General features: G+C 43.2%; 1 protein-coding gene across 9 annotated transcripts in view; it reads right to left on the bottom strand.

Moving 5' to 3' along the window:
- WDR7 (WD repeat domain 7) overlaps positions 1 to 13819 on the bottom strand; it is a 360496-nt gene that overhangs the window by 104473 nt on the left and 242204 nt on the right. For all 9 annotated transcript variants that reach the window (XM_043558949.1, XM_043558946.1, XM_043558954.1 and 6 more), the window contains one exon: positions 7747 to 7933. In XM_043558949.1, the coding sequence (XP_043414884.1) occupies positions 7747 to 7933 (187 nt within the window). The remainder of the gene's footprint in view (positions 1 to 7746; positions 7934 to 13819) is intronic.

Genomic DNA, 13819 nt, shown 5'->3' with positions numbered 1-13819 from the left:
TTCTGAGGTCAAGGTTCTGCACAGGTTCAGCATAGCCACAGTGCACAGGATGGAAGGTTTCACGTGTGAGAACAGAGAGGAGTGGCCAAGGCATAGGGGAAGAAGACAAACCTTTTCTCTCCTCTGTAGTCCACTTAATGCCCCACTGCCAGAGTAATCTTCCAAAAGCACTAACTTTATTTCATGGTTAACCTGCTTAAAAACCTCACTGAGTCCCAGTGCTTCTAAGAAAAATCTTAAACTCCTTGGCTTGAGGTCCTGAGTCCTCCATAATCTAGTTTCACTAACTCATAACTCAGTCTTTTCAACACCCATGCTCCTGAGGCCAGGATAATTTCAAAGTCCGTCCCTAGAATTCCATTTCTTTTCTGACTATAGTATGTGGCTTATGCTTCTCCACTACCCTCTCCCCATTGGCACACTCTCCTCCCTCCCTTCTGTTCAATTCTTGCTCAAGCCTGCGCGCTGGTCTGCAATTGCTAGAGCATTCAATTACAATCTAGTGAAACAAAAACACCCAACAACAAAACCCATTTATTCTAGGCTCTTAGCACTGAATCTGATTCTGCCAGGCATTATGAATTACTTTTGTATTGTGAACTCTGTGCAGATAGGTACCATGCCTTCTAATCCTGTGTATCCCCCCAAAGTGCCTAGTGCAGCCCTTGGACATCGTGGTAGCTCAATAGTTACGTGCTAAATGAAGTTACCCGGAAAATCCGGCAGGAAAAAAAATCACTTAAGCCAGTTATTTGGCTGAACTGACCAGGCAATGAAGTCAAAGTAATTGATCTGGTAGTCCCAACAGACGAAGTCTAATTCTACATGTAGTTATCTTGAAAGTCAAAGGTGCACTGTGTATGTGATATATTTTAATGTGGGATTCTAACTGAATGAAGAAGGATCATACTCTCAGAGGTCTGAAATTAAAGGGGTGTCTGCCTTATTCTGGGATCTGTATGTGAACACAGAACTCACTCTTTTCATCTGATCCTGCTTATCTGGCTGTTATGCAGATCATTTGTTATTTAGGTTTATAAGATGGGTCTTTAGTTTAAAAAATATGAGATGACATACTCTCTATTTTACTCAGCACTTTGGTGTACACATCCCATATGAAATACCAGAGATGATAGATACTGTAAATAAAAATCATGAATAGAAAAATAGTTCACTCAGGCTGAGCTCATTCCTTACATGACTGCTCATTAATCCTGTTCTAACCCTTACTCCATTGTGGTAAAAGCATTTTAAAAGTTACATGTAAGACCACTATAGTTAAATGTCACCATCTACAATTGTCAGACTTCCCCATCTGTCAAATTAAGGAATACTCTATGAGAATATTCAGGGGGGAAAAACCACTTAGACTTTCAGAGAACAACCCACAAATCATGGGCAACAGTATTATGGACTAAATGTTTGTGTCCCCTGAAAATTCACCCCAATGTGATGGTCCCTGGAGATGGAGCCTCTGGGAGATAATTAGGGTCAGATGAGGACATGTGGGTGCGGCCCTCACGGTGAGATCTGTGCCCACTGGAGAGACACCAGAAAGCTTGCTCTCACTCTCTCCCCGAGTGGTGGGCACACAGCGACATGGCAGCCAGCCGCCTACCAGCCCAGGGAAGAGGCCTCAGAAAGAGACCTGCCTTGTCAGCACCTTGTTCTTGGACTTCCCAGCTCTGAGAACTACGAGAAATAAATTTCAATACCAGTCTGTGGTATGAGTTATGGAAGTCCAAGCTGACCAAGTCAAAGAGTAACAGGGCACTGAAAACAAGGCTCATGGAGAACAAAGACTGAAATTATTTGGAATATGCATACTTACAGAACAACTGGGAGTTCCATCTTACCCCTTCTGGGTAAAACAGATGTACTAATAAATGTCTTTAATGTAATCAAGAATCGTTAATTCTTGTCATGTTAAACCTTAATTTGATAACTCAAAGGTGGCATCAGTTTCTTAAATGCAAATGTGGCGAATGCCCCAACAAGTGCCTGTCTTTTAGACCCATTTCCCATATGTTGTACACATTTACAACTAGGAGTTGTCATGTAAAATCTGTGCTAACAAGATTTAGTCAAATGGTTCCCTCAGATTATAAACTTTCTATTAAAAATAGATGTCATATGAATACGAAAAATAATTTAAAATTTTTTTACATTTATTTATTTTTGAGAGAGAGACGGACAGAGCACAAGTCGGGGGTTGCAGACAGAGAAAGAGACACGAAATTCAAAGCAGGCTCCAGGCTCTGAGCTGTCCGCACAGAGCCTGACGCAGGGCTCGAACTCACAAACTGCGAGATCGTGGACTAGTGAGAGTCTGAATTTGGTGCCCAACTGACTGAGCCACCCGGGCGCCCCAGGAAAAATAATTTAAATGTAAAACCCTCAAGCACCTTATTGTTTGTATGATGTGTTCTTTTTTCTACTCCCTGCCACTCAAATTTTTTTTTTCAACGTTTATTTATTTTTGGGACAGAGAGAGACAGAGCATGAACGGGGGAGGGGCAGAGAGAGAGAGGGAGACACAGAATCGGAAATAGGCTCCAGGCTCTGAGCCATCAGCCCAGAGCCTGACGCGGGGCTCGAACTCACGGACCGCGAGATCGTGACCTGGCTGAAGTCGGACGCTTAACCGACTGCGCCACCCAGGCGCCCCTCAAATTTTTAAAAGTGTGGTTGAAACTTGAGTTAAAATGCCAATTCCCTTTTCTCCAATTCTACTTTATGTGGTTCAAAAAGAGTATTTCTAACATATGGGGCTTTCAAAGCATGCATGGTTTCCAGTGACTATACGTTTCTCTTTGAAAGTTTGGTAAACTGAATATCCCAGAAAAGCAGTGGGTTTTGGCAATTCATTAACATCCCTCAGTCGTGGCAGGAACAGATGAGAGACGGCCCACCTTTGGCAGTGGGGGCCAAAGCGGCTCTGCCCTTCTCTTTCAGAGTAAAGGCCCCGCAACATGAACTAGGAAAACAAAACCATAAACAGACCACAACGCATAGAGAACGGAGTCTAGTTTTCCAGAAGCACAACAGTTTTTCCATACATTTATAAAGTCAGATTTTCAACTGTTTCTAACACTGTATCCTTATTTACATCACCATGCTGATCTAAAAAATGATGGATTTATAAAAAACATAATACTACATGTTTCTATTTTTCTCACCATTTGTTGAGATGGCTCTACCTATGATCTCAATGCAATGCAGCCTGCATTTTCTATTCAACGGTCCATCATGAATGAGCAGCCCATAATCATTAATTTAAAAACTTCCTCAGAGAGTCTACCTGTGATCGTCTGTCACATAAAGGGTGGCATAACCATACGGGTATGGGAACAGCAGAATGGGAGTCGGGAGGCTCGAGTGACAGTCTCTACTCCTCCAGTACTGCTGAGATCTCAGGCAAGTTGTATTAGCTCTCCCAACTTTGTTTTTATTGAATAGCATCTTGAGAGCACCGGATTGAATGCTGCTGAAGAGTTTCATCTCTAAAATTCTATGACTTAATTAAGTGTCTACTGAATGCAAATCATGTGACAGGTGCTATGAATAAACATGAATACATGCATAATACATGGCCCAGGCACTCAAGGAGCTTCCTGATATTTAAATAGGCTCTTTTTCCAGAAGGTACAAAATTCGTGATGGAAATGATTTCCCTCAGTGTGTTTTTAAAATCTGAAAGTACGCTGAAAACTCTGACTTGACCACTTTCACGTCCTCCGAACAGGCTATCTAATTACTCCGCAGGCGCGAGGTGGAGAGTGGCGGGAGCAGACCTGGGTCAGGGAGACCTAGGTCTGAAACTCACCTTTTTCACTGACCAGTGTTTCTGTGGACAAGAGACAGAACCTCTCTCGGATTTGCTTTGTGATCTTCTAGTATCATTTTTATCATCATTTTATAAAGGAAAAGGTAAAACCCATCCTCTTTTTAGCCCGGAATTCTATTCCCCAGAGATAACTGGGAAGAGGCTTATGTTCAAGTTTTACTTGGGCACACCCCACAGTTGAGGTTCTGCAAGGAATTAATGAATACAATGTAAAACAGCGTGTCTAGTCACTTGCCCTGCGTTTTAAGGAGCGCTTTGGCCTCTGCTGGGCACGCCTGTACTTCCCATCTGTCTTTTGCAGGTCCTTGCTCTTCTGCCCCTCCTCACAATTATCCCAATGAAAGATGCAAAGAAAACTCTTCCCAGCATCCCTTCTGAGCACCCAGCCGTGACTCACCCTCCCCCCGCCCCCCCCTCCCCCCCCTCCCCCCCACGCTCTGGGCGTCCATACCTTTCACACTGCTTCTCACCTCCCATCATGATTACCTCCAGGCACATCTTACCCTTCTTTCAGACAGCAAGTGCCTTGGAGACCGGATCTTCGTATGATGCAACTTTGTAACTATACAATACCCCATACTGTCCCTTCCGAATATCAACTACTCAGTAAAAGCTTGCTTACTTAACACAGTTTAAGGTTTGGTGAAATATTTGAAAATATTAGAAAACAACTGGTTTTATTTTTATTTCAAAGATGGATGGGGCGCCTGGGTGGCACAGTCGGTTAAGCGTCCGACTTCAGCCAGGTCACGATCTCGCGGTCCGGGAGTTCGAGCCCCGCGTCGGGCTCTGGGCTGATGGCTCAGAGCCTGGAGCCTGTTTCCGATTCTGTGTCTCCCTCTCTCTCTGCCCCTCCCCCGTTCATGCTCTGTCTCTCTCTGTCCCAAAAATAAATAAACGTTGAAAAAAAAATTAAAAAAAAAAAGATGGAAAATTCTCAGGTCTATCTCTAAAAGAAAGGCATTTGAATTTTGGAAAAATGCCCTATCAATTGGGCCACCCATAGTCTTGCAGGAGACCTCTCAGAAATCATCTCTGACAGAGGATGTCAGTATGTGGGAGAGAGAGGAAGAAAGAAACTCTGCTATCATCTGTGTTCTCCAGAACTAGGCAGCAGCCTGGACTAGCCACCCTCCTCAGTCTCCTCCCTCACAAACTCACAAGAATGGGAATCAAGAGGGAAGCGTTGTGTATTTTTTTTTCGTTTTCAATTAACGTGAACTGGAATTTTAAAAAAGCACAAGCCTAACATAAAAGCTTCCTCATAAAGCATGTGTAACATCGCAGTCAGAAGCAAGGTAGCCGAGCACCGTTAGCATGTACACAGCAAATCAGGCACAAAAGGGTGGCCCAGGAGGCCGGCATCATGCGGGTCCCCCCTGTACATGTCCCTGCTCCATTCTGCCCCGTCTTGGTCCTTCCGCAGCCTGTACCAAGTATTCATGGATGGAACAGGCCATTTTCAATCTAAATCTTGTTATAGATTAATAAGCAAACATTTTCTTGCTTATTATGCAATTTATCATGATGAAAATTACATTGGACTCCTCAAGGCTACATGCTGATACATTCATTTATTCAGAGCTGTGTATAGAGAGTTATACTAATCTTCATGACAGAAAAGGATGTAATAGCAAGATTTAAATTACGTACTGAAGCGCTAAAGTATTTGTGTCTGTGGACATACTACATGTAGATAAAACACAGCACATCTTTATGTTTGCTGATAGAAGCTTTGTGTACACGGATTTAAAAACAAAACAAAGCAAATTTTAAATACTATGCCTAAAATAAAGCCCATTACTTCTCCCAGGCAACAAAACAAGATTGCACACTGTTGAAATTGTGTTTAGATCAGCCTTGAAAATAGGCTATAAAATTAGGTCAAAACAAAATTCTAGACTCCTTGGAGGGTGTACAGGGCACCTGCAGCCAAGGGGGACAGCGAAGGGTTGGAAATATGTTCTGGGCTTTGCACAAAGGCCAGCTGCCTCTTACTATTGCTTCCAACTCACAGGCTCACTTTCTTCCTAATTCTTAAAGTCAATCAAGAACTGCAGGCCTCCTGTATCCAAAACCTATGCTGGCTGCCATTATGTCAATTATTCATTCTAGAAATGAGCTGCTCTTGGTCTGTGGAACACTGAAACAATGACAATGGATGGCGTCACCACTGACACTACCACCTGTTGGGAACATCCATTCAACCTTTTAACATGTGCTAAGTACTCTTTTAAGCACTCTGCAAATACAAACACATTTAATATCAACCTTATGAGGCAGGTGCTCACCTAGCCCCAACTTGTAGACGGAACCGAGGTAAGAGGTGAAGTGACCTACTGAAGAGCGTACAGCTAGGGAGACACAGAGGTGATGTTTAGAAGTGTGGTCGTATGACAGGAAGTTGGGGGGGGGCAGTTGCCTAAACTAGAATAAATGCCTTCTCCTACCAACCCATCTTGGGACTCGGGGCCAGGAATACCCAATCTGCAGGCAAAGCCACAGTCCAGCCTCTACTAGCTTCTTCGGTCTCCACTTCCCGAGCCTAGTGCAGCCAGCAGAAAGACTACAGGCCCAAAGCCATGCTGGGTCATAAGGAAACCGTGGGCTATGAGAAAGACAACCATGATGAAAAGGGCAGAGATTTCTAGTTTTTTCCAAGGTTAACAAAGATAAGAATGAAATGCCCATTGAGAAAAATCAAAGAGGTGATAACATTTGCATTTAGGGAGGCACCTGGGCCAGTTCAAGGATTCCTAACTAGGAATTCCCACCAGCTAAGATGGCTATACTAAAAAGAAACAAAAACAAAAACCTTCCTCTGGGGAATTAGTCAAGATGAACCTCTATCACCACCCCCAAACCCCTTCCCATCATTCTTGGCTACTTGGCTACCAACGGTTTCCTACTGATTTGATTTTAGTGGCTCCCTCAACTCATCTGCCTTTCCCGGGACCCTCATCTCTGCAACCTCCTATGGCCAGTCATATCCTGTGTGCAAGGGAAGCCTTAAAAAGTGTGATTTTAAAAATCACTATGAGGGGCACCTGGGTGGTTCAGTCAGTTAAGTGTCCGACTCTTGATTTTGGCTCAGCTCATGATCTCACGGTTCATGAGATAGAGTACCATGTTGGGCTCTGTGCTGACAGCAGGGAGCCTGCTTGGGATCCTCTCTTTCTCCCTCTCTCTGCCTCTTCCCCACTCGCATGTGCTCTCTCTCTCTCTCTCTCTCTCAATAAATAAATACACTTTATTTTTTTTTTAATTTTAATATTTATTTTTGAGAGAGAGAGAGAGAAAGAGAAAGAGAGTGCACATGCACACGAGTGGGCAAGGGGTAGAGAGAGAGGGAGAAAGAATCCGAAGCAGGCCCCAGGCTCTGAGCTGTCAGCACAGAACCCAATGCAGGGCCTGAACCCACGAACCGCAAGATCACAACTTGAACCTGCTGAGCCACCCAGGTGCCCATAAATAAATTTTATTTTAAAAAATCACTGTGAGTATGAAGGGTAACTCCCCAAACTATGTCCACGTATTCTATTATAAGTAAAACATTTCTGAGCAAGTATAAATATAATTTTCCTTCTAAGTGACATGTTTACACTACTACTAAATAATATGTAGTGTTATATATAAAAGGCCCAATAAGCATAATTGAAAAACTATGTCATAGATCAATCAATCAATGCTAAATCCCAACTGTGCCCAAATTATAGAAATATACTTCCCTTTCATGGTCTATAACCAAAATTTCATATACAGAGATGTTTGTCTATTGTTTTAAAAATGCACACTCTATCAAGGGCCATCAATGACCTCCAACAGAAATAAACAAACGAAACACCAACCAACAAAACACAAACAAAACCCGTCCGTATTAACTGGGATTGAGCACGTACTTGGCGAGCTGTTTCTCGGCATCAGCACAAAGTTCGAGAAGCCCCATGAGGACTGCAGACACGTCCATGTAAGGCTCCCAGACTGTGAAGCCACGGCCAATCAGATCAATGGCTGTTCTTCGGATCGTGCTGTGGGGGGGCAGTTTGGGGCTCGGGGGCTGCAACAGTAGAAATGTCAGCGCCTTACCTGAAATTACAAAATAAAAGACAGAGCAATAGAGAAATTTTACTTTGGTGATGTTTTCTTTGAAGCGTATTTTCAAAATGTAAACCATGTTGGATTTCTCTCTTTTTTTTTTTTTTTAACTGAAAAGGGGTTTTGAACATTAAGATTATTAAAAGACCCCAAGTTTACAGTTTCTTCAGCCACATACTTTATTTTTATTTTTATCTTTTTAACCTTTATTTACTTTTGAGACAGAGAGAGAGAGAGCATGAACAGGGGAGGGTCAGAGAAAGAGGGAGACACAGAATCTGAAACAGGCTCCAGGCTCTGAGCGGTCAGCACAGAGCCCAACGCGGGACTCAAACTCATGGACCGCGAGATCATGACCTGAGCCGAAGTCGGCCGCTTAACCGACTGAGCCACCCAGGCGCCCCCAGCCACATACTTTAAACAAATAAGCTAGGCTACAGTATTTCATACCATGTTCTAAAGGGCTTTGGTTACATAATAATTATGTATGAATAAGTATATATCATTTTGAAACATATCAGGCACCCTAACTTCCTAACAAGGTTTTTCCCTACCCAGCACTGCACAAATTGGAGATGGCTTCAAATGATGTTATGCGGCACGCATCACTCTTCTGCACCTAAGAGTTCACATGTCAACTGCTTCTGTCAGTCGCACTTCTCATCACAGGTGATGCTTACCAGCAGGGATGAGGGATGGAGAAGGGAGAGGGGTAGTTGTAAAAAGTCTCCCCCACAAGCATCTATGTTTCTCCACATTCTACTCTACTGGTCCAGTACAGCGAGGCCAGGTATGTGGTAAATTCTTCACGCGAGTTTGGTAAACAAATGAAAAGTTCAATATTACTTTGAAATCTGATGAAACGATCTAGATTTTAATTGACATGTACTTTTTTATGTTGAAGAAAACGCTAACGATTTGTATACATACGCCTAAGGGCCATTAAGCTTGCAACCCGGGTGGCGAAGAGCAAACTGCAATTCAGAAGAGGTTGTCTGTTTCTTGAGGGGAAGGACAGAACAGTTTACAAGTCATAGCACCGCAGAGCCGACGGGTTAAGGGGTACACACGCTTCAGGTTTCAGACAGGGGAGTCACCAGAGTTTCAGGTCTTACTAAGGGCTGAGGACAGTACTCATGAGCTTCATCTTCCTAGTCTGTAAACTGGGGGTAAGAATAGCTATCCTTCACGAAGAGCCCGGGTGTTAAATGAATGAAGGCGTGCAAGGTGTCCTGCCTGGCACCCAGCACCCGGGGGCACTCCACAAACGGCAGTCAGGGCTCATCACAAATAGCACGTTGAGCTTGTCTGTTCTCAAAATTAACAGCATGGCATATAAACTTTGATGCATTCAACAAATAAAAACACTTACTCATGTTTATGCTCTAGCCAATTGTTTTTTTTTTTTAAGTTTATTTATTTTGAAAGAGAGAGACAGACAGAGACAGAGAAGAGTGGGGGGCAGGCAGAGAGGGTGAGAGAGAATTGTAAGCAGGCTCCATGCTGTCAGCACAGAGCTCGATGTGGGGCTTGATCTCAAAGACTGTGAGATCATGACCTGAGTCGAAACCAAGAGTCAGATGCTTAACCGACTAGGCTACCCAGGTGCCCCTGTTCCAGCCAATTGTTCAAGGAGAATGGATTGCAACGGAGATGAGATGAAGTGAACGAAGCTGTAAAGCCCAGATAAGAGTCTGAGAATGCACTTTGTTATTGCTGGCTCAAAATATCTTCTGCCACAGAACCCTTTCAGAATCTGTTGAAAACCATCAGTCTTTTCCCCAGAAAACTACATACAATGCATATACATAGCCACCAAATTCTGCAGAAGAATTTCAAGGAGACCATGGGCCTTGGGTTAACAACTCCTGCCATAAACTGAAAAGGTACTTATATATGGAGAGCCTCCTGGAGGAAACATCCTGAAATGCATGACTTCATTTATACATGTATTTGCAAATTTTACTCTCACATTTAGCCATGTAGATGCCATATGTAAAGCTTCAAGTTTTGTGGATGATTAAAATATAAACTCCTTGGGGCGCCTGGGTGGCGCAGTCGGTTAAGCGTCCGACTTCAGCCAGGTCACGATCTCGCGGTCCGGGAGTTCGAGCCCCGCGTCAGGCTCTGGGCTGATGGCTCAGAGCCTGGAGCCTGTTTCCGATTCTGTGTCTCCCTCTCTCTCTGCCCCTCCCCCGTTCATGCTCTGTCTCTCTCTGTCCCAAAAATAAAAATAAACGTTGAAAAAAAAAAAATTAAAAAAAAAAATATATAAACTCCTTAAAAAAAAGGTGGCCCACTGGTCTCTATTTTCTCCTAGCACCTATGCATCCCTTGCCACATGGTATTTTTTACAATATAAGCCATGTCCCTTTTCTGCATCAAGTTTGTTGCTCCTTGAGGGTAAGAACTATGTTTCACGTTAACTTTGTATCTCCCAAACCACCAAGCACAGTACTTTGCACACAATATGAACCTAAAGTGTAAATATATCTGTCTTTACTGCATGTACCTTTCTAATGCAGCTCCCGGCCCCAGTCTGTCAGAGTATTTCAAAATGTTAAGAAATCCACCACTTTTCTGTTATTCTTTACTTCTAGGAAGTTGTGAGAGCTGCAGAGAACCCCCCACTGCTGTTCTCTGCAGACATCCTGAAGCACACGCAGCCACGGCTTCCCCATAAGGGACAGGGCTCCCTGAAGGTGTATCCTTGGTGAGCAATGTTGTGAAGGGGAAGGAAGGTTTCTTAAGTACAATGTTTTATAGCATTTCAATCATCATCTTCCTTAACGGCACTCCACTATCTCTGTATTCATTACAGGCAGGAGCATTCTGGCAATACTAGGGACCTTGCTGATTTCTTGCAGCCTGTGTATGGGAACTCTGGAGACAGCTGCCTCGCCACTCTGACAATTTTATCCTGAGAGCAAAGTAAACCGTTAAGTGGACGATTTCTTGATATTTTCCATCATTTTTCTGACAAAGTAGGAAGGACAGCATAAAGGATGTGATCACTTACCTTCCAACGAAACGACAGAAAAGGGAGAATCAGTAAGCGTACTTCCAAACATCCCTGGCCTTGCAATGGCCCCCCAGGGTATTTGCTTCCCCTGCAAAGTGTGATCTACCTTCACAGTGAGGATGCCCAGGTCAGCAGGAAATGCAGGTTCCCTACAGCTCTGTCACCCCTTCCTGTAAATCACTTTCCATTTCATTCGGTGATCATGTCAGTAAAATTCTCATACAGCATCTCTTCTTTCGTTCAAATCACCATCTCTGGGTAACACAAAGCCAAGATTCCCACAGGTCTGGCAGGCCATGTGTGCACCAGGAGAAGGAGAGAGGAAAGTGGCCTATTTAACACACACATTTTAAATCTAGTAAATACAGGGGCACCTGGGTGGCTCAGTCAGTTAAGAGTCCGACTTGTGCTCAGGTCATGATCTCGCGGTTTGTGAGTTGGAGCCCCGCGTGGGGCTCTGTGCTGACAGCTCGGAGCCTGGAGCCTGTTTCGGATTCTCTGTCTCCCTCTCTCTCTGCCCCTCCCCCACTCACACTCTGTCTCTCCCTCTCTCCCCCCCCCCCCAAAATAAATAAACATTAAAAAAAAATTTAAATCTATTAACTGGAGTATGATTATTTTGGCCTGTTTTGGAATTATAAAGGCAGAAAAAGTTAAAATTCCACATCTGTCTTGACAACTTATTCCAAGCAAAACCTGTAAATAAGATGAAGACAGTTTTCAAGTTAAACCTTCTGATTTCTAGCCTTGTTGATTAATAAGATGCTTATGACTTTAATGCTACCAGGAATAATGACACTGATGTTCTGAAGGAATAATCTCGGATGCCTAAGCCTTCAAATTTCCTAATCATATATTCTTTCTGATATTAAGGAACGAGCCTTCAAAAAATGGTTGTTACGATAGCAAAAAGGGATAGATAAATTTATTCCTTTTCCAACTCATATTGCATTCTGTAATTGAGGGTTTATCTGATCTATGATTCCATAAGAGAGCCACTCTGCAACATGGACCAAGGTGATAAAAAGCTAAAATTAAGACACTGATAGTATCTTCCTTTTTGACAGAAAAAGTCTCATGACAATATTATGAATTTTCACTTTTATCTCTCAGAATTTTCCTTAAACCTGTGGTACCCAATAACGGATGTATTTTAATCTGTATGAGATGCAATCTAACTTTGCACAAAAATACGTATGTATCTTATGTAGATGTTCCACTGTTCCATAGTGCCTCACTGAGTAAGCAAGGTGGAGAATGAAGCTGTTATCTGCCCTCGTGACTGATTCCCTCATAAAAGGCACTCTAGTGGCAGTATTAAAAAGTTCAACAAACTAGACTGACACTCATTCAAGGCTTTCTGTAATTTGGTCCCAGCCTCTCCATCCAAAGATTCAGTTATGTGATAACTATAGTGTCACTATAAACACTGGGGAAACAAAAGGAAATAAGACTGAGTTCTTTTCCTCAAGGAAGTTCATTCCAGTTCAGGAGACAGGTGAGCAAACAGGTAATTTGAATATATTCTGAATAGTGTTAGAAGACTTATAAGGACAAGGTGTCAAAACAGAACTTAGGGCCGGTTAAGTGTCTGACTCTGGCTCAGGTCGTGATCTCACAGTTCGTGAGTTCGAGCCCTACATCAGGCTCTCAGCTGTCGGTGTGGAGCCCACTTCAGATCCTCTGTCCCCTCTCTTTGCCCCTCCCCTACTTGGGCCTTCTCTCTCTCTCTTAAAAATAAACAAACATTAAAAAAGAAAGAAAGAAAGAAAGAAAGAAAGAAAGAAAGAAAGAAAGAAAGAAAGAAAGAAAAAGACAGAACTTAAGACGGGCACCTAACCCCATTTTATAGGTATGAAAAGGCTTCTAGGGAAAGGGGAGTTCCATACCCACACCTAAAGAGTAAGTAGCAGTTAGCCACTCAAAGGAGAGGATGATAGCAAGACAGAGAAGAACATGTCTAAAGACCAGGAAATGAGAGAGAACACAACCAGATAAAGGGATTACACAGGGTTTAATTGGTTGGAAATTGTGTTGGGGGAGAAGGGAGAGGTTGAGGTGATGGGCAAGGGAGAAAAGAGGGCAAGGTGGATGAAACAGAACAGTGAGACACAAGGCAGGACAGGTTATTAGAGCCCAATTACAAAGAGCTTCACACGCCATGCTAGGAGTCTGTTTATTCTGGTGACAATGGGGGACCACTGGAAAGTTTTAAGCAGAGGAGAGGTTTGATTAGATTTTCATTTTAGAAAGATCAATATTTGGGTTGTGTTGTGATTAGAAAGGGGCAAGACCTATTGCCTGTTAATTCTGATCTACTCATTCCCAGCCAGATGGATTAATTAGAATCACGGAATTTTCAAATCGAAAGGACTTTAGAAAAATGGCATCGATTCCTACGCTTCAGGTGAGATAACAGAGAACTGTAGAAGGCAAGTGGTTAGCTGCAGGCCTGGGTAAGGAGTCCAGGCCTCTGGAGCCCAGGCCATGCATGCGTAATGGGGCCAGTGCACAGGTCTGAACACAACCTGTGTCTTTACGACAGCATTTTATTCATGATGTTCTATCCAACTATGGATTCAGAACTATATCCCTTATGATCAATCTCCTCCTCCTTCTGAATTAAGGCATAATTTCAGCTGCTGCTCCTCATACAATCAGAAGGTGGCCGTCACTGGTTCAACAGCTAAATATAGCCACACCAAGATGCCTGCAGTTGTCTCGGCTCTAACTCAGTTGCCTCATGGTCACAAAACGGTCTACTGCACATCTAGCACAGCATCCACCTTCTAGGCAGGAAGTGGTAGAATTCTGAAAGAGCAAAAGGACTTGTGCCAGTTAAGTCGAGCCTCTTT

Source organism: Prionailurus bengalensis, chromosome D3, assembly GCF_016509475.1.
Source record: "Prionailurus bengalensis isolate Pbe53 chromosome D3, Fcat_Pben_1.1_paternal_pri, whole genome shotgun sequence".
In the NCBI taxonomy this organism is placed as follows: domain Eukaryota; kingdom Metazoa; phylum Chordata; class Mammalia; order Carnivora; family Felidae; genus Prionailurus; species Prionailurus bengalensis.
The sequence above is the reverse complement of the archived record's forward strand: the minus strand, read 5'-3'. Positions and strand labels throughout refer to the sequence as shown.